The sequence below is a fragment of the Coenobita brevimanus genome, chromosome 109 (genome assembly GCF_032717465.1).
Source record: "Coenobita brevimanus isolate Jiangsu-jjx chromosome 109, ASM3271746v2, whole genome shotgun sequence".
Classification (NCBI taxonomy): Eukaryota; Metazoa; Arthropoda; class Malacostraca; order Decapoda; family Coenobitidae; genus Coenobita; species Coenobita brevimanus.
The window spans coordinates 23,374,397-23,395,901 of record NC_137062.1 but is presented as its reverse complement, the minus strand read 5'-3'; the positions used below and the strand labels follow the sequence as shown (position 1 = coordinate 23,395,901).

General features: G+C 40.4%; 1 protein-coding gene across 1 annotated transcript in view; it reads left to right on the top strand.

Moving 5' to 3' along the window:
- Positions 1-13,142, top strand: part of LOC145417097 (ionotropic receptor 21a-like) — a 36,248-nt gene extending 23,106 nt beyond the window's left edge. Inside the window, exon 6 of the mRNA XM_080285887.1 lies at positions 13,134-13,142. Within this exon, the coding sequence (XP_080142013.1) occupies positions 13,134-13,142 (9 nt within the window). The remainder of the gene's footprint in view (positions 1-13,133) is intronic.
- Positions 13,143-21,505: the final 8,363 nt, after the last annotated feature.

Here is a 21,505-nt window from a genome sequence, read left to right as displayed (position 1 = left end):
TACCTATTTGTTAGGACAGGTCAAAGGAACACCATATCAACTGATAAAAGAATTACCAGTAGAAGAAAATAACTATGAAGTGGCTTTGACCATCCTTAGACAAAATTACGAAGACAGGGAACAAATTATAAATCAATTATTGCGGGCTCTAATAGAATTACCCATGCCTAGGCACGATTTTGATTCCTTGCAAAAATTTAGAATTGCAGTAAGTTGTAAATTAAGGGCCTTAGGTACTTACGAAGATATTAAAACATCAGATTGGGTGCTTTCAAGAATTGTGTCCTTAAAGTTACCACCGAAAACCAAGGATGCTTTGTATGGTAGGTACCAGAAGGATAATTTCTCCTGTGAAGAGATAGAGGAAGGCTTGATGCAACTCTGTAAACATTTGCAAGGAACATTAAACACTACTGAGGTCAAACAGAAGACTGAAGTAAAGAAAAAACCCACTAACCAACTGATAGGGAAAGTTAAGTCAGAGAAGACTAAGTATGTGCCTAAAGAAGAGATAGGTACTTTCCTTAGCTCCACAAAGGCCGAGGATAAAGTATTAAAGATAAGGAATAGACATGCTGAGGATATTAAGGAAATAAAACCTTCCATGGTAAAAGGCAGGAAAGTTTGTGTCTTTTGTGGTGAACAACATTCCAGTGTATTTTGTCAACACTACCCTGATTATGCTTCTAGAGTAGGGAAGCTTCAGGAATTGGGGTGTTGTATAATCTGTATGAACTCCGAACATACTGCCGCGGACTGTAAGACTAAATTAAATCTTTGCTTTAAATGCAAAAAGGATCATCATCATAGTGCTTTATGCCCTAGGATGAAAATTGAGGTTCCTAAACCTGCAAGCGTCAATATGACAATTGCAAAAGGGAATGCTCCATTAGTAATGCCAGCTGCAGTACCAATAGCAGATGTGAAAGTATTGTTTGAGAATAGAAACCAATTAGTATGTACCCTGTTTGATACGGGTGCTCAGAAAACTTTCATTTCTGCAGACATTGTGGAGAAATTAAAGTTACCAGTTATCGGCAAGGTAAATCTAGCCATTACAGGATTCTTAACAACTAGGAAAGCTCAGTCTTTTGATTTAGTTAGACCTGTAATACAATTAGGCAGATATAAATGCCGTATAACAGCAGCTGTGCTTGATACTATGGAGACAAGTATATACATAAAGGGATTGAAGGAAACCTCTGATCATCTACAAAGCTCAGGGATAAAGTTGGCTAAACGGAATGTTGAATCAGATACTGTGGGTCCCATAAAAATGATAATTGGTTCTGATTATTGTGGAAGATTCCTACATAGGACTTTTAAAAGGAATAAGGTACAGTTGTTCAAGAGTCCAGGAGGTAACCTTCTTATGGGTCAGTTGCCTTTTCCAAAACAAGATAAAGGAGAGGCCAAACTAGTAGACTCAGTGTTTGTTACCCCCACACAGTCATTGATGGTAGCTAGAATAGGTGCAGAATTAGAACCTACTCAGATAAATGACTTGTTGGATGAAAACATTGAACCTGTACACAAATTGTGGGACCTAGACAGTGTAGGTATACATTCTGAGGAACCAACCCCTGAAGATAAAATAACTTTGGATCTGTATAACCAGTCTGTGGAATTTAAGGATGGACAGTATTGGGTAGGATTACCATGGAAACTAAACCATTCAGAGTTACCAACAAATTACCAAGCAGCTAAAGCTCAGTTAAATTCTCGTCTAAGAAAGTTGAGAGATAAACCAGAACATCTGACCCTATATGATAATATTATAAAGGATCAATTGAAGAATAAATTTATAGAAGAGGTAGAATACCCTGTTAACCACAAAGAAGGACACTACTTACCACATCATGCTGTAAGCAAGGATTCAGTAACTACTCCCATAAGGATAGTATTCAACTGTAGTAGTAAAGCGTCCAAGGGATCAGCTAGCTTGAACGATTGCCTATACTCTGGACCTACACTAACAGAGAAGTTAGGGAATGTGTTACTAAGATTTAGAGAGAAACCTTACGCTTACACAGCAGACATTAGTAAGGCCTTTCTCAGAATAGGACTGAGAGATGATGATAGGAAATTTACAAGATTCCTCTGGCCTCATGATCCTCAAAATGAGGATGGTCCATTGAAAACTTACTGTTTCCGATCGGTGCTCTTTGGCTCTTGTGCTAGTCCTTTCCTACTTTGCAACACTTTAAAGCATCATTTTGAAAATGCCAAAAGTCCAGAAATAGGGCAGGCTTTTTATATGGATAATTTGCAAGGTGTTGCTGATACAGAGTCGGAAGCTTTGAAGGCTTATGAAGTAGCCAATTCCGAATGTGGGAAGGCAAATTTGCCGTTACAGAGCTGGAATACAAATTCACCACTTTTGAGGAATAAAATACAAGAGGACTATCCAGATTCTGACATTCCCAAAATTCAAAATGTGTTAGGTCTTAACTGGGATACAACAGCTGATGTAATAAGTTTGAAACCATTTAAGTTCTCTGATGTCACTCTCACCAAGAGGTCCTTGTTAAGTCAGGTTTCCAAGCTATTTGACCCATTAGGATTGGTCAGTCCTATAGTTATTAGGGGCAAATGTTTAGTACAGGAGGCTTGGCGAGAAAAGTTAGACTGGGACACTGAATTAGGTGAGACATATGTGGAACAATGGGAACAGATTAGAAAGGAGTTTGAAACTACATCAAGCATATGTATGCCCAGGAAAATAAACAGTAATGAGAAGTCGCACTTACACATATTTTGTGATGCTTCTCAAAGGGCCTATGGAGCAGTAGCTTATTGCGCAACAGGAGAGGATAGTAAGATTATAATGTCCAAAGCCAGAGTTGCGCCAATTAAAGAAAGAACCCTAGCCCAAATGGAATTGGCTTCCATAGAAGTAGGAACTAAATTGGCCAGGTATATAACCATTACTCTTGATACTCAGTTTGAGGACATTTACATATGGACTGACAGTGAGATTTGTCTTTACTGGATAGGGAAGGAAGACAGTAAAATTCCTTTCGTCCGTAATAGAGTGAAGACTATTAAAGAGCTGTCTTCCAAATTTAAATTCATGCATGTGTCCTCCAAACAGAATCCAGCTGATCTGCTCTCGAGGGGTTCGACCGTAAGGAGACTGATCAAAGATAATTTGTGGTTTAAAGGTCCTAAATGGTTACTCACTAAGGATTGGCCTGAACAGAAACAGTACAGTATTGCTGAGATTAGTGCAGTGAACTTGGATCCAGTAGTACCTGAGCCAGAAGTGATTGACATCAGCCGATTTTCATCAATAAGACAACTTCTAAATACTACTAAATTGGTTGTTGAATTTTTGAATAAGAAGGTGGGGTTTCAGAAATTAGATCCCCTAGAATACTGGCTGAAAAGAGTACAAAGAAATTCTTACGGGGAAATATATAAACATTTAGGCCAAGACACTGGAAAAAGGAATAAGCTGATGAAGAATTTAGGCTTGTTCTTAGACGGAAAAGGTCTGATAAGATGTCGAGGCCGATTGGTAAAGGCTGACTTGCCCATCCAAACCAAACATCCCATTTTATTACCTAAGAGTGGATGCTTTGTACAACTTATTATAAAGGAAGCCCATGATTCCACTCTCCATGGAGGTGTACCGCAGACCTTAGCCCAAATTCGGGAAAGGTACTGGATTCCTAAGGGTAGACAGGTTATTAAAAAATATCTCAAAAACTGCATCATTTGTAGGAGGTATGAGCAGAGACCTTATATCTACCCAGGACCACCAGCTCTACCGAAGGAAAGGGTGTGCATAAGTCGGCCCTTCCATATAACAAGAGTGGACTACACAGGGGCTATAACTGTTACGGGTGAGGAAACTCCCCATAAAGTTTACATTTGTTTATTTACTTGTGCCTACACAAGGGCAGTCCATCTAGAATTAGCGGAAGACCTAAGCTCAGAGACATTCCTCAATGTCTTTCGCAGATTTGCCGCTAGAAGGTCTTGTCCTGGCAAGTTAATAAGCGACAACGGAACTAATTTCGTTGGAGCAGCTCCCATACTGTTGAACATAATGAACGACCCAAAGGTTAAGTCGGCGCTGGGAATCCGAAATTGTATATGGCAGTTCACAGCTCCAAGAGCTCCATGGCAAAATGGGTTTACCGAAAGAATGATTGGTATTGTCAAGAACTGCCTGAGGAAAACATTACATAGAACTAAGATCACGAGAGAAGATTTAAGAACAGTAATAACTGAAATTGAAGCCAGGATTAATAATAGACCTCTGACTTATCAAGATGACACTAGCGACTCGCTAGAGGCCTTAACACCGGCTCACATGTTACATGGCAGGAAGCTCCATCCGATGCCTTGTGTGGATATCCAGGAAGAAGTTGATGATCCTAACATAGAAACTAATGATTTAGGACAACACCTTCGGGAGGGATATCAACGTCTGGAAAGGGTGCTGAATACGTGGAATAGACATTGGAGCGAAGAGTATCTTTTGAGCCTACGCGAGAGGTTTTATGGAGATCAAGCTGCCAGCAACAAATCAGTTATTAACATAGGAGATGTGGTCTTAGTGAAGACTGAACAGCCAAGATCCCAGTGGCCATTAGCTAAAGTGATCTCCACACACCCAGATTCTGAAGGGGTGCTGAGACTCGTAAAAATAAAATGCAGGGGACATACCAGTATAAAAACTATTGATAAACTGGTACCCCTTGAGTTAGCAACCACTCCGGATCCAGAGAATGGTGAAGATCAAACGGGTCAAGAGGCGCGACCTAGTAGGGCCGCAGCACAGGGTTCTCGAGAATTATGGAGGGAGCTCTTGGCTAAGGGTCATATTACATGATACAACGTATCATTTTCCGCCGGCCCCAAAACTGTGGGAAATATTTTCCCCCAGAGCAGTTGCGCTCTCTAAATTTATCATAGTTTATCCCTGGTTAAAGGCAGAGGACGTAGAGACTGTTGTTAATTATTCAAGCGGTTTTAATAACCCAGAAACGACGTTCTCTTTAATAATTCTTGTTATTGATAAATTAAATGCTACTGCATTTAACCCCTGTGGACAACTATGCATTGTAAATACATGTAATTATGTGGTATTTTCCACTGACCTAAGCTGCGTCTGCGCAATAGGTGACGTGGCAAGCAGGGAAAGATTCCCCTGTTAAGGCAGATGTGGAATTAAGATATTTACATAGTTAAAGGGAATAATTGGTCTAACTTTAATTTAAGTGGAACTAAGATTAATTTGTTAGATTTGCCCTGTACATATCATGATGTAATTTGACTGTATTTAGTACTGTAAATAACTAAAAGTTGGCAACTACCGTTCTATGAGGGAGGTAGAATTGCCGCGTTCACTCACTCTGTTCCTTGTCACTCTCAAGCTAGGTTGTACATACGCACCATAAGGACGCTTGCTTGCTCAAGCAATTACACTAAGCAGCCTCATCGTCATCGGTTATCGATCACTCCCTCTTCATTAGCTAAGTATCCTTTACGAATTGGCCAATTCAAGGGGGGATTAGCTATGAGATAGAAGAGAAATAGTTATTGTAGGTGAGTTAAGGTTAAGTTACGTTTCACCTAACTCTATGAGACTTGTTTGATCTACTTAAGAACAACCTTATAAACGAGTAACGACCTACGAGTTGTTATTAGTAAATACCAGAAATTTCTTACATAGCGGTGCTCCGGTAGGGACACCGACTTGTATACATTAAACAGTTTTCATATTTTGGTGCCCAGAAAGAGGGCCCAGATTTGTTTACCAGGGTTTGAGTGCTGGCAGTGGCGGCCTGGGTGTTGGTTGTATGTCATACTCAGATGCTTGCATTTGTTTGCATTTCAGTCGATTCTGCCGATGACATACAGACTCGGAACATATATACCGTTGGTCAGTAAATACCAGCTTGTACTTTCATCTTCCTACGGTCACACTTTCTTCATGTATACTTCTCCAGCATGGGGAAGGGAGAAATATGACCATTACTCTTCAGGAATGATCCAGTCATGTAGTGGACCTAATATGTATTGATGCAGAGACATATTTTAGAGAATTAAATCTGTCCTTCATATGACTCTCTCTCTCTCTCTCTCTCTCTCTCTCTCTCTGTGCGTGTGCGTGTGCGTGTGCGTGTGCGTGTGCGTTTGCGTGCGAGCGCGCGAGCGCGCCTTCATAATAACTTATCCACTTCTTTTGCTCTATCACGCTCACTTTACGAGAAACAGATATTTTCATGTACATAGAAGACTATGACTTCTAATATCAATTATTTTGCGCTGCGTGTCTTATCCAGTAACAGTCAAGTGCTCCACCACTTGACCAACAAATCCAGCCAGCCAGAACCCCCCACCCCCACCCCAACTCAGTCATCCATCGTTCGCATCTCACCCATCTAAGTAAACTCTTACTGTTGTTCACTCACCTTAACTCAGCCGATATTTTCATCCTTTTGTGGCTTATTTAACGTAATTTGATGATAAAATAAGTTAAATATACTGCTCTAAAACTTTCCATAGGACTCATCGTGACTAGCATCATAATCTATTGTTAATCTATTACATTCTCGACACTGAAGACGAAGAGTTCTCACCTTTAGGACATGTTAAAATGAAATGAGTATAGAAGAGGTTCCAATCTCTCCCTGTCCACGTTGCCTCTTACACGCTTACCTATGTCATTAGGTTTCATATTGACAGCTCCGGAAAACAGAGAGAGGCCATTATTCCACCAGTCACCTACCCTGATTTATCAATAATTTGTGTGTATCCATCTAATCAATATTTTGTGTGTTTTACTGACAAGAATTTTCTTTTCATAGAAATGTAAGAATAAGTGAACTCAAGTACTAGATGTGTCATCAAGTACCTACTCTGACCAAACCCCAGCCCGTGACATAATTCGCAGAAACTTCAACGTTTTTCCAGCATATCCCCATATATATGTAATTTCCAGATAATAATTTTATATTTTTTCTCTTATATTGTGAAGTTATGCAGATAAAATGACTACAAAATGTAGTTGACATAAACAGTATCCATCTGGGCAAAGAAGACAGAAGTATATTATGTGAAACTTTCTTTCCAAGTTTCTCATTTAATTGTAAAGATCCGCCTCAAAGATATAATGCAGTTCATTAAAAGTCCAGCAGTCTCATGGCAATAACCTGAACTTAATTTCGGATGCCAAAGTCCTTCTCTCTAAGCTCTCCCCCGCCCACTTTTTTCCTGTAAACTTTTAGGCATAAGTTTAGGTTCCAGGTGCCAGGGAAAATTCAAAGCTGGAGACGGAGGAGAAGGAAAAAGAGGACAAAGAGGGAAAACAGAAGAATGGATGAGAGAGGGTGAAGGAAGAGAGGAAGAGAAGAAGGAGTAACGAGGAGAAAGAAGTAAATGGTGGAAGGAAGGCGGGAAAGAAGAGAGCTAGGGAGGCATGACCTATGAACTGGCAGGATGGGGTGGAGTGACAGGATGGATGGACAGGCAGAGGAAGTCAGAGCAATAGCTCTGCATGTATGGATGAAATACAGTGTGGTGGAGCTACGGTGACTCTGTGGTGGCGTGTTTGTCTCACGACCTATGTGCACCACAAGAGTAGGGTTGGAAATCCAAACTCTGTCTTAGATTTCAGAAGGATTCCCAGTGGCAAGCGAACTTGTTTGGCGCAAGGCAGAGTAAAAACATGTCATCAGCCGATATTAAAGGAATTAAACGGGGTTCTGGTAGTATGTCCTTTTATATGCCTAAATATGTTAGCACCGTGTCTTCTCTCTCTCTCTCTCTCTCTCTCTCTCTCACACACACACACACACACACACACACACACACACACACACACACACACACACACACACACACACACACACACACACAATACAAAATAATCTTCGACTTTCACATGCATCACTCAGTTCAGACACTCCATCCCCATTCATACCTCTCTTGTATGTGATTTTTTATTTGCTAAAACTCCTCTAACACTATCCTGCAGAAGACAATGTATGAGTTATTGCTGCAACTGGTACAGGCTTATGATGAAGGTGGTGGTAATGATATTACATATTGCATTTACAGATGCAGGCTTGTGATGATGGTGATGGTGATGATTTTGACACGACAGGATGGACAATTTATATTACTTACATTACACACTCACCATACACACTATCCACACACCAGCACCACTGTTTCTAACCCACTCTCTAATGCAAGAGCTAACTAGAATTTTCGGTCAGTCACCCTTTTACACGTGTGTGATTCCGAAGTAATGGAGTGAGATCATAGTCCTTCAAACGTGCTTGAATAATGCTGCTTCGTTAGTCAAATATCATTAGGATCTGAAACAGTTTCAAGGTTGTGTAAACAAACTACAGACCGCCATTGTATAGCTGCACTTATCACGTTTGGTAATTTTGTCAGGTCTCTCTGACGCAAGTTTTCACTCAGTAGGATGAGAACTTTTCATATAATTCTTGCTGCCGCCATATGATTTTATTCAGCATAGAAGGAGACATCTGGCTGTGAAGGCGTTAGAAGCAATATTTATTTTGCCTTTCATTATAATAGTGTCATTTATATTTATTTTTTCTGCCAGTCACACTCCGATATTCAGCTAAGGGCAGACAATCGTAATGGTGAGGTTAAATATATGAAAGTATCCGACAACGAAGCTGAAACCTGTAACAAAAAAAAAAAAAGGCCACATAAGTGATAAAGCTGTTCGTGTCGGATCACACGTCAGATTTTGGCTGGATCATTGTTTATGCGGCAAAAATGCCCGACATTAGTGGTTAAAAGAATACAAAGAGTGTTTGCTTTTAATGCTTGGTAAGGTAGAGGGGGTAAGGTAGGGTAGGTAGGTTTGAAATAGCGCAGGGTAATTTGTCTCCCTTCCTCTTCCGCTTTCCTTCCGTTGCTTTCTTTCCCGTCACTACGCATTGCTCTCTCTCTCTCTCTCTCTCTCTCTCTCTCTCTCTCTCTCTCTCTCTCTCTCTCGGCAAAGTACATTGATAAAGAGAATGCTACAGTAAAAGCCAACACCAATATCAACCATCAGGTTCACAGGGTAGGAAATAATAGAAATAAAAGTCGGAACTAAAACCATTCTGAAACCTGTGATCATTATTTCCCTAATTCAGTCCTCGTTTACGACTCGGATGGTACTTGTCTTTACGGTTAATTGCTTAGTGGTGGTGTGTTGTACCTGTCGTGGTTATAACAACACACACACACACACACACACACACACACACACACACACACACACACACACACACACACACACACACACACACATCCTTCATTCCACCAGCGCCTCGTTAGCATTTCCTTAACGTTCTCTCTCTCACTCCTGAGGCAAAATTGTGGTGGTCATAAGGAAGAGGTCAAACACGTTGGATCTCTGTCCAAGACGGTCAGGGATACGAGTATGGTGCTGTACAAGTTGCTGTAAGTCATTAAGGATTGAAAAGATGTAGGCTTGCTCACGAGGTGGAGCAGTGAAAGGAGAGGAGAGCCAAAGCGGGTGGTGAACACTGAAATCACCTAGAATGGGTATTATATTGTTCTTTTATGTTTGTCTCCTCACTTTATTCTCTTACATTCTCCTTTTCTTCATCACTCGTTTTCTTTCGTCCTTCCTTTCACCACTATCACCATAAGCAACAAGAGGGGTAAGAGGCAAGATGACGCAAGGTGGACTGGCCTGGAACTCTACTACACCTGTACCAAGTTTATACACAGTTTTCTTTCTTCCTGACTTTCTTTCCTTTTCCTTCTTTTCATGGTCTGGTTCGTTCTCGTTGTCCTTATATTTCTATTTCTTTCTCAGTTTCCTTCATTCTTTCCATTTCTTGCTTTGTCATTTCCTTTCCCCTTTTCTCTCTCATTTTCATGTTTTTTTTTCTTTGTCTTCACTTTACCTTTTTCTTTCTTTTTGCTTTTCTTTTACTGTTTTCCTTCTTTCTTCACCACATACTGCAGCAATAATTGATCAAGAGAAGTAGGAGCCAACGTGAAGTAAGGTGGAGCGGCCTGACACTCAAATGTAGTGGCTGGAGTTCCACCCAATGCACTAGGATGCTCCTGTATTGGTCCATCTTATCTCCCATTTTCTTTCTCTTTTTTTCATTCCGCTACTGCTGATTTCTGTTCTACTTTAGTTCTTTCTTCTTTACTTCTATTTTTCTCCTCGACACAGGTGTCCATCCAGCCCTTGTGGGTTGGCAGATAAAATGAGTACCAAGCGTAACACCTAGGGAAGGTAACTGTGGTAACCTGGATGATGCAGTGGCCTTGTATCCCAGAATATTGGGTGAGCAACCCGCCACAGGCTCAAAGGCCTATGTTTCCGAGATTACCACCGCGGCTAAGCGCCTCATGGCGTCTGCTCCCACCTTTACCTTGTACTTTTACCTTCATTCTCCTTCTTATCTCATTTCTTTCTCTGTTATAAATTGTTTTTGTCTTTTACGTTCTTATATCTTAATCATACTTTTTCTTCTACTCTTCTTTTACTTCTTTCACCTTGCTGCCAACTGTTTTCCATTACGTTACAGAATCACAGGTTACAAGAAGTGGTAGGTGGTGGCAACCATCATCCACGCACTTGATGTAGTGCTGCCTGCTTCTTCCATCCTCTTTCTCATTCAATCTATGTCTGCCCTCCTCTTTTTTAACTTCTCCCTTTCTTTCTTGTCACATTTTATTGCTCTTCTTTCTACTTTAGGTGACCACACCGTGTGAAGCCTACTTCTTTCATGTAGTTGAGGAACTGGTGACAACGCTGGGTGGTAACCATATATCTAAATGACGGGGTATGTGGGGCCAGGTATGGTGCCCCTTCTAACTGGGTGGAGAAATGCAAATCTGGCATCCACCCAGGAACCAAACCTCCAGACTTTTCCTTAAGTCTCGCTGTGGCGAGGCTCTGTCCTTCGCAAGAGAACATCGATTCACTGCACGAAAAGGCCCTGCAGGGTTGGAGCTTGCCTGCGGGTGATGGGTCTGCTCGGCCAGACAGACTGGGCTTGATCAACAAGTTACAAGAGAGGTGGGAGGCAAGAGGAAGTAAGGAGGAGATGAGACTGGGTAGAGTTGAACGGCCAGGGTCTCTGCACCAGAGGCCAGGAGTTCAACTGCTGTTGGACGTCTCCTTTTTTTGTCATTAATATCTTCCTCACCACCACCATAATCATGCGTATCAGCACCAATAACAGGCAACAACCAGTATCATACCACCACCACAATGATCACCATCACCATGATCACCATCACCATTTTTTTATATTTTTCAGTTGTCTTTTCTTCTGCATTATAGTACATCATCACAAGGTACAAGAGAGGTGGGAGGGGATATGAAGTAAGGTGCAGCCGCCTGGCACTCCACTACACCTGGACTGAGTTACAACCTGCATATATTTATTACACTTTTATTATAATTACTTATTTCCTCCTTTATATTGGTTTCTATTTTCCATTTGTATGCCTTTTGTTTTTTAATGTTATTTCTTTCATTCTTTCTCCCTTCCTTTCCTTTTTTTCCCTTGCGTTCTTTTTATCATCTTATTTATTTCTCCATTATATAGTCATTTTTTTTTTTTTTTTGCTTTCTCCGTTATCAACTTTAATATTCTTCCATTTATTTACTTCTTTCATATTTTCTGTCTTTCTTTTCTATTTTCCTTCCTCGTTATATTACAAGCTAAACGAGAAGTAGGATGTTAGATAAAGTAAGGTTATCATCATCATTACTAATAAACATCACTCTCATTACCACTTGCACGTTAATCAGCATCGTCATCAGCAGCAGCATTATTCATATTATTATCATTTTCATCAAAACCAGTCTCCATCATCATCACTATCATTACAACCACCATCATTAGGCCTATTCACACAGTCATTGGCAACATCATTAGCCAATCATGTATTGTTTTATCATCAAAAATAACCTACATCATCATCCCCACCATGACCATTAGCTACATTATATCTAGGCCACATCTACAGTTCGTCCACCTCAACATGGGAAAGGTTTTCGTCATTTTGCAGTGAATTTCCCGTACGTGAATTGTAGGTTAAGGCTACTACGGTTCTACATCCTTTCAGTAGCACTTGTTGATGACCAGGACCATATTATAGAGTCTTTTGTTACAGCTCAGCATTAACATTGGAAACCTAGTAATTTTAGGTTATGTTAAACTGGCGAGAATATAGCAACACATCCAGTGTTAATCTCTTGTTCTACCTCTGCATCCAGAATTGAGAGATGGCAATTTTGCGCCATGTTTAAGTAAACAGTATATTACACAGTATTCTGGTCTTTATCACTTGTTATAGCTCAAAGATCAAGGTGGAGTGATGGCAGTTTTAGGCCAAGTTAAAATCCGCAGAGTATTAAATCATTGTAAACACCCAGAGAGGCAGGAGGCGATATGGAGATAGGTAGAGCGGCCTGGCACTACTATACCTGTCTACACTTCCACATCGTACCTTTACACATCCTTTTTTACGTGTTTGTTTTCATTCGTCCTCCTATTTTCTTTTTTGGTTTTGAATCCCCCCCCCCCTTTTATTTCCCCTTTTCTTATTTCAGTCTGTATTTTTTTAATCATTTACCTTAGACACTTCTTCTTCCGAAATTCATTTCCATTTTTCTTTTATTGTTTTTTGTCCTTTTACTCACTGAACAATTATCATTATTTCACAGAGAATGATTTTCAAAATACTGGTAGGTTTTGGAGTCATGGAGATGCATTTTTGAAAGAGAAACTGTTAAATCAAAAGCTTAATCCAGAATTAAATCTTGCAAACAATATTTAGTGGACTGACATGGTTTCTTTTCCGCTTCAGATGTTCATTACTCTTTGTTCCGTTGTCGGTGTCTGACCTGTCCTTTGTTGTCGTTGTACACCTTCCTTTACCAGCCCTATGCAGTACAGGACTCTAGTCTGGTCAGCTTAGTGTTCTGGGAGGGGGATTTTACTTCCGATTGGTGAGTTATATTTTTGTGAATTATTTATATATTTATGCATTTTTGCAGAAGTATTTTCTTCTGTATTTAAACTATAAAAGGACCAATGGTTTGTTAATTTTGTGTTTTATATGTTCATGTCTTTTTCTTTTTTCAGATCTCATAAGTTAAGATGCTTAGCACCTCAGTCCACTAGGTCACATAAAAGTGTGTATGATTACACCGATGAATGGGAGGCAGGAAAGACGATATGCACCTCAGTCCACTAGGTCACATAAAAGTGTGTATGATTACACCGATGAATGAGAGGCAGGAAAGGCGATATGCACCTCAGTCCACTAGGTCACATACAAGCGTGTATGATTATACCGATGAATGGGAGGCAGGAAAGACGATATGCACCTCAGTCCACTAGGTCACATACAAGCGTGTATGATTACACGGATGAATGAGAGGCAGGAAAGACGATATGCACCTCAGTCCACTAGGTCACATACAAGCGTGTATGACCACCGGTGAATGGGAGGCAGGAAAGGCGAACGGACTAGAATATTTGACAATATGGCAGTCAGGCTCATCACTGTATTTTTTGTGAATGTCACCCCAGTTACTTTATATTGTTAGATATTCTCACAATTATTGTCTGTACTAAGTACTGAGATATTTTCATCCTTCATGTTTCTCAGTGTGATGGCAAGGCGTGAAGAATGACCTGCAAAACAATGCAAGGGTTAGGTTATATTATTTTTTTTTTTTTTCACGTGTACCAAAAGTTAACCAGTGATTTCAATTTTTCCCTTTCCCCCTCATTTCTCTCACTGCATCCGAGTTAATAAAATTCTTCCCTCATTTCATGTCTTTTCATTCGCGGACATATCACTCTGAGTCAAAACAACCATTCCTTTATTCTCAAGTAGCCTTCATTTAGTAGACCTTGCTGCACACAGACGCTGGCATTTTACTGGGTAAATATCCATGATACTACACTAAAAATATGTAAACAGCAAGTGTAACAATGTTCATATACAATTCTGAAAGTGTATTTTTTCTATTCACACCGGCCGGTGACATGATGGGTGAGGTGAGAGACTACAAATTAATAGACGCTGGACTAGATCGCAGACTTGTAGTTGCTTTACTTTATTAATAAAAATCTTGTGGAATTAGACGCTTAAATACAGCTTCTGTTGTATTAAATTTGGGGTGGCTGGATAGCTCAGTCGGTAAGCTGCTGTATCCACGTACTTACCAGCGCTGGTTCGAATCCTCACAGTTTCTAATTTATTAATAAAAATGTTGCAGAATTAGACGCTTAAATATACCTTCCGTTGTATTAAATTTTGGTGCCAGAGTGGCACTTGCTGACCCGTCATTGGCCATCTGGCCGTGCGGGTGGGACTTGCTGACCTGTGACTGGTCTATGACCGTCTGGGTGGGACTTACTGACCTGTGACTGGTCTATGACCGTCTGGGTGTGATTTGCTGACCTGTGACTGGTCTATGACCGTCTGGGTGGGACTTGCTGACCTGTGACTGGTCTATGACCGTCTGGGTGGGACTTGCTGACCTGTGTCTGGTCTCTGACCACCGTAATTCACAAACATAAACACACAGCCACCGCCAGGGTTGGGGTCCATTATGAATTGAACTGGAATTGAATTGGAATTGATTAAAAAAAAAACTATGAATTGGATCTGAATTGGAATTGATTTAAAAAACAATGAATTGGAATTGATTTAAAAAAATATTAATTGGAATTGAATTGGAATTGAGAAAAATAAAAAATAAAACTAACTGAAATGAATTGGATTTGATATCAATGAACTGATATGAACTGATGACTGAATTGATAAAATATTTTTTTATACTGTTTTACGCGAATTCATTATTGCACAATAATTAACTTACAATATACTCAAATAAACAGTAAAATATACAGTTTGCTGTCACAAAAAAGTTAAAACTATATCAAGTGAAGTAACCGTTAGATTAATGTTACTGGGTAGATTAAAACTGATATTGAGTTGAAAACATTTTAATTGAATGAAATATCGACCATAATAAACTGAACAGAACTGGAATTGAGGATTTCCTTTTTACGATTGAATTGAATTGCACTGGAATTCATTAATTCAAATTATATTCTGAATTAGAATTGAATTGAAATGACAAAAATGAATTGACCCCAGCCCTGGCCACCGCAGCCATCCAAACCCTGCACCCAAACAGCATCCTTCAAGAACCACCAGTAGATAGACTCCCCTCAGAATATTCCCTACCCTGAGAGACACGAGTACACCCAGCCAGACTGTGATAAATGAACTAGCAACCTAAATGGTTCTAAAATGAATTAGATAAACCTAAATTGACCTGATTAGGTTTGACTGGACTTGAAAAGCCTTGAAATCTCTGTTGACCTGAATGGACTTGAGCTGACCTGAATGGATGTAAAGGATGTGAGTAAACCTGGTGTGAATGAACGGGGACTGACACGACTGGGCCATATGGACGTGGATGGCGTCAAGTAGCCTGGTGAAAAAGACACGTAAATAGACGGAGGGCTGGGTTGTACAGTGTTCCTTGCATGGACTGGTGACATGATTAGGGCTATAAACAAAAGGATCATTGAACACAACTATGACATGAGCAGATTCAACGTAAGCAATGTTGTTGTCAAATATTGCAGTGATACTAGGAACTTTTTTCAAGACAATGGAATTTTTGTGTTAGTCAAACCCTTGGTAAGCTTGGTCAACTAGCAGACAACCTATTCAGCTTCTTTAACGTAAAGAATGTTGTCACAACTCTGGCCTACATTACTGAAGGCGATCATTGTGTCAGTACACTTGAAGTTGCGAGTTCGACACCCAGGCCCACCACTGGTAGGGTGTTTTTACCCCAGTCTGTTGGCACCTGGAAATGGAACAGGGACCTGGATTTGTAAACCGACGGTTGCATGACGAAATGTGTGGGAATGTTTAGGTGCTTTCCTTGTCAATCACGCAGCTCCACAATTCCTTCCATTTAAATTTTTAGTATGGCATACAAAGAGTACGTGAATATCATTTTATCTTATGTATTCCCGAGGAAAAGCCAAAAATGACGACGTTCCCAAGGGTGAATTATTATTTCAAGAAATAATCACCACACACCAGTACCTGGCTGGGTGGGTGCAAGTTTTTGTTGAAGGATGATTTGTGTTGTGACAGTGAGGTGCATGAGGTTAGTGTGTTGTGGTGTGGGTGGCTGCATTGCGGTGTGGGCATAGTGGATTGTTTGTCAGTTGTATGTTGGGTTGGTATTGTAGCAGGGAAGGGTGAGGGCCACATCGTAGTCTGTCTAAGTGCCCTGGTGTCTCTCTGGGTAGGGTAGGATCTGAGGGGTGGATGTCTGATGGTGGTTCAGGAAAGATGTACGGTAGTTTGGCGGCAGGTTTTCCATGGATGTGGTGGCTGTGTGTTTTTGTAACTTACCGGGTATGTGTTTGTGAAGTGTAATGTTGGGTGGAGGAGTAGGGTTATTACTGAGGCATTCTGTATCATGTGTGTGTGTGTGTGTGTGTGTGTGTGTGTGTGTGTGTGTGTGTGTGTGTAAGTAAAGAGAATTCGTAAAACAAATTATGAAGAAATCATAAGGCAGACACGATAAAAAGTACTATGATGACAAAAAGCATAATATTATACTTGAAGGAAGAATGGTAATCAGGAGGCGCGGAGGACAGAGATAGATCGATTCGCTGCTCGACACTGAGTGGCTGGGGTTCAGTCACCTCACCATCGTTCTTTTTCTTTTTTTTCTTTTTTTTTTCTGGTATAGGCCTATATCTATTTCTCTTTGTCTGTCTGCCTCCGTGCGTATCTACCTAATTATTTATCTATACCTGTCTGCTGTGCCTTTCAGTTATAGGCTACTTTTATCCTTCCATCAGATGACATATTTTTCAGTGTCATTCTTTGTGCCTGCAGACGATTATATTAAACTTGGTGCAGACCTCTTGTAGTAAATGGTTTAATGAAGGCTTTATCTAACCCCTCTGGCTGGGAAAGTTGCTCCTAAACTGAACAAAATCGTCTTAGGGTGACAAGAATAAAATGAACAAAGAGAAGCACTGGAACCCTGCAACTCCAGCGACCACCATCTGGTCTTTGGCCCGAATATTTGACACGGCCCTGTGACCTCCACCTGCCACAGATTACAAATACAATTAGAGGATTTCATTCTTGTCTAATCCTTAACCCTTCCACCAACTTTTACTCAAATTACATCTGTATTGTTTGTGTTGACCTTGCCTTACAACCGTTGCCTTTGACTTTTCCCTCTGACCATGAACTTTGACCTTTTCCTGGGACCTTGACCTTTGACTGTTTGTGCTCAAAGTCGAATCTTTTTATTCATGCCTCAGCCTCAACCATTCCACAAAGTTTGTTCTGAATCGGACATAATATTGAAGTTGGCCTTGCCCTGTCATCTTTACCTTTTACAACACTATTGTCCCTAAAAACAACAGGTGTACTCCTTCGATTACCTTCAGTCATTAACTAGGTTTGATTAAAGTAAGAACAATCTCTATGTGATATTTTGTTGATTAAAGTAAGAACAATCTCTATGTGATATTTTGTTGACAATCACAAACACATGTCTAACATTGACACTGCCCTGTGTCTTTAACCTCAGGCTGGTTTTTGTCAAAAGAAAAATATTTCATTCTCACCCAATATTTAACCCATCCATATTTGGTCAAAACTGGAAAAAGACTGTCCTAGTTGATTTTGCTGGGTCAGTGTTTAACCTAGTTCTGTGATGTTGACCTTTGACTTGCTGTTCTCTAAAACTAGATCTCATTCGCTGACCAACAATTCATCCACCTGTTTGGTTAAAATCGAATTTAGATATTTTGATAACACACACACACACACACACACACACACACACACACACACACACACACACACACACACGTCATCAAAATGAATGTGTTAATTTTACCTAAAATCAACTTCTCTTTCCCTTAATTTTAAATTCTTTTTTCTTTGTCCTGCTTTTCATCTGTCAGTCTCAAATTCTGTCGTTCGCTCCCCACCTTTCTTCTTTTGTTTTGCCCTGTCTTTCACTTCCTTCTAAGCATCCCATTTGTTCCTTTTCTTTATTACGCTTTTTTTTTTCTTCGCTGTATCAGCAATAAAACTACCAGCGAAGTGGCAGCCAGGGTGATGTAAGGCGGAGCGACCTGACATTGTAACAGAGGGGCACTGAGTTCGACACAGTTTAGATAATGCCGTTTTTTTTTTTTTTCTCAGTTTTCTGGTTACATTCCTTATTTTTCTCATTAAGCCTTCTGTCGTTTTTTTTTCTTTCTAATTTATGACCTTTATCTTTATCTTTTTTTTATTTGTTTATTAGATATTTGTTAATTGTAACCAACATCAGCGTCATTATCATCATCATCATCATTATCATATCCATGAACATCATAGTAACGTACTGCATATCACCACTACCATCAACACCACCATCATCATCATCATCATAGTAACGTACTGCATATCACCACTACCATCAACACCACCATCATCATCATCATCATAGTAACGTACTGCATATCACCACTACCATCAACACCACCATCATCATCATCATCATAGTAACGTACTGCATATCACCACCGCCATCAACATCAACATCATCATCATCATAGTAACGTACTGCATATCACCACCGCCATCAACACCAACATCATAGTAACGTACTGCATATCACCACTACCATCAACACCACCATCATCATCATCATCATAGTAACGTACTGCATATCACCACCGCCATCAACATCAACATCATCATCATCATAGTAACGTACTGCATATCACCACCGCCATCAACACCAACATCATAGTAACGTACTGCATATCACCACTACCATCAACACCACCACCATCATCATCATCATAGTAACGTACTGCATATCACCACCGCCATCAACACCAACATCATAGTAACCTACTGCATATCACCACCGCCATCAACACCACCACCATCATCATCATAGTAACGTACTGCATATCACCACCGCCATCAACACCAACATCATAGTAACCTACTGCATATCACCACTACCATCAACACCACCATCATCATCATCATAGTAACGTACTGCATATCACCACCGCCATCAACACCAACATCATAGTAACTTACTGCATATCACCACTACCATCAACATCAACATCATCATCATCATAGTAACGTACTGCATATCACCACCGCCATCAACACCAACATCATAGTAACCTACTGCATATCACCACTACCATCAACACCACCATCATCATCATCATAGTAACGTACTGCATATCACCACCGCCATCAACACCAACATCATAGTAACTTACTGCATATCACCACTACCATCAACATCAACATCATCATCATCATAGTAACGTACTGCATATCACCACCGCCATCAACGCCACCATCATAGTAACCTACTGCATATCACCACTACCATCAACATCAACATCATCATCATCATAGTAACGTACTGCATATCACCACCGCCATCAACATCAACATCATAGTAACCTACTGCATATCACCACTACCATCAACATCAACATCATCATCATCATAGTAACGTACTGCATATCACCACCCCCATCAACATCAACATCATAGTAACCTACTGCATATCACCACTACCATCAACACCACCATCATCATCATCATCATAGTAACGTACTGCATATCACCACCGCCATCAACATCAACATCATAGTAACCTACTGCATATCACCACTACCATCAACACCACCATCATCATCATCATCATAGTAACGTACTGCATATCACCACTACCATCAACACCACCATCATAGTACCTTACTGCATATCACCACTACCATCAACACCACCACCATCATCATCATAGTAACGTACTGCATATCACCACCGCCATCAACACCAACATCATAGTAACCTACTGCATATCACCACTACCATCAACATCAACATCATCATCATCATAGTAACGTACTGCATCTCACCACCGCCATCAACAAGTAACGTACTGCATATCACCACCGCCATCAACACCAACATCATAGTAACCTACTGCATATCACCACTACCATCAACATCAACATCATCATCATCATAGTAACGTACTGCATATCACCACCGCCATCAACATCAACATCATAGTAACCTACTGCATATCACCACCGCCATCAACACCACCATCATCATCATCATCATAGTAACGTACTGCATATCACCACCGCCATCAACATCAACATCATAGTAACGTACTGCATATCACCACCGCCATCAACATCAACATCATAGTAACGTACTGCATATCACCACCGCCATCAACATCAACATCATAGTAACGTACTGCATATCACCACCGCCATCAACACCACCATCATCATCATCATCATAGTAACGTACTGCATATCACCACTACCATCAACATCAACATCATAGTAACTTACTGCAAATCATCATCATCGTCATCATCCATACAATTAACATTTTGCTCATCAGAGCCTACATCGTTGTAATCATTATCATATTCACCATCATAGTAAACTCCTACATATCACCACATCACTACCATCACCACCACCATCACCACTACCACCACCATCACCACTATCACCACTATCCTTATCATCATCATCATCATCATCATTATCCATACATTTAACATTAGGCTCGTCAGTTATAACCTATTTTACATCACCATCATCACATCCATCATAATCATCATCACCATCGCCATCAGCATCACTATTACCAGCATTAGGTACGTTAGATCACAGCCACCACTATATTACAGCATCACAAGCTACAAGAGAGGCAGGAGGCGAGATGAAGTAAGATGCAGCGGCCTGGGACTCCTACTACACCTGGACTGAGTTCAAACCTTCACCCTACCTGCTTCTGTTGTCTCCTTTTCTTCATTTCCCTCTTCTTTTCCTTGTTTACTTTTTCTCTTTTTCTTGGTTTCCCCTTCTCTCCCTTCCATATTTACTCCTGCCTTGTTCTTTCCTTTTCATTCTACCGTTCATACTTTTTTTTCTCTCTCTTATCTATATTTCCTCATTGCGGGGTCTTCGATTTCTTATTTCTTGCTGCTCTACGTTTCTTCCTTCTCACTTGCCTCCCTTACATTCCCCTTTTCTTCATCTCTCGTTATCTTTCGTCCTTGCTGTCTCCACTAACACCATAAGCAACAAAAGAGGTAAGATGATGAAGGGTGGAGAGGCATTAATACCTATCTTTCATTCCTTTCCATTCAATTCATGATTGGTTCATTCTGATCCTTCTTATCTTCCTCTTTCATTCTCAGTTTCCTTCATCCATTCATTTTCCTACTCTTCTTTGACACTTCCTTTCCTCTACCTCTTCTGTGCTTTACTTTTTTTATTTCCTTCTTCCCTCTGTTTTCGCAGCAAAAATTCATTAGCAGATGTAGGAGCCAACGTGACTTAAGGAGCAGAGGCCTGAGACACAAATATAGGTGTCT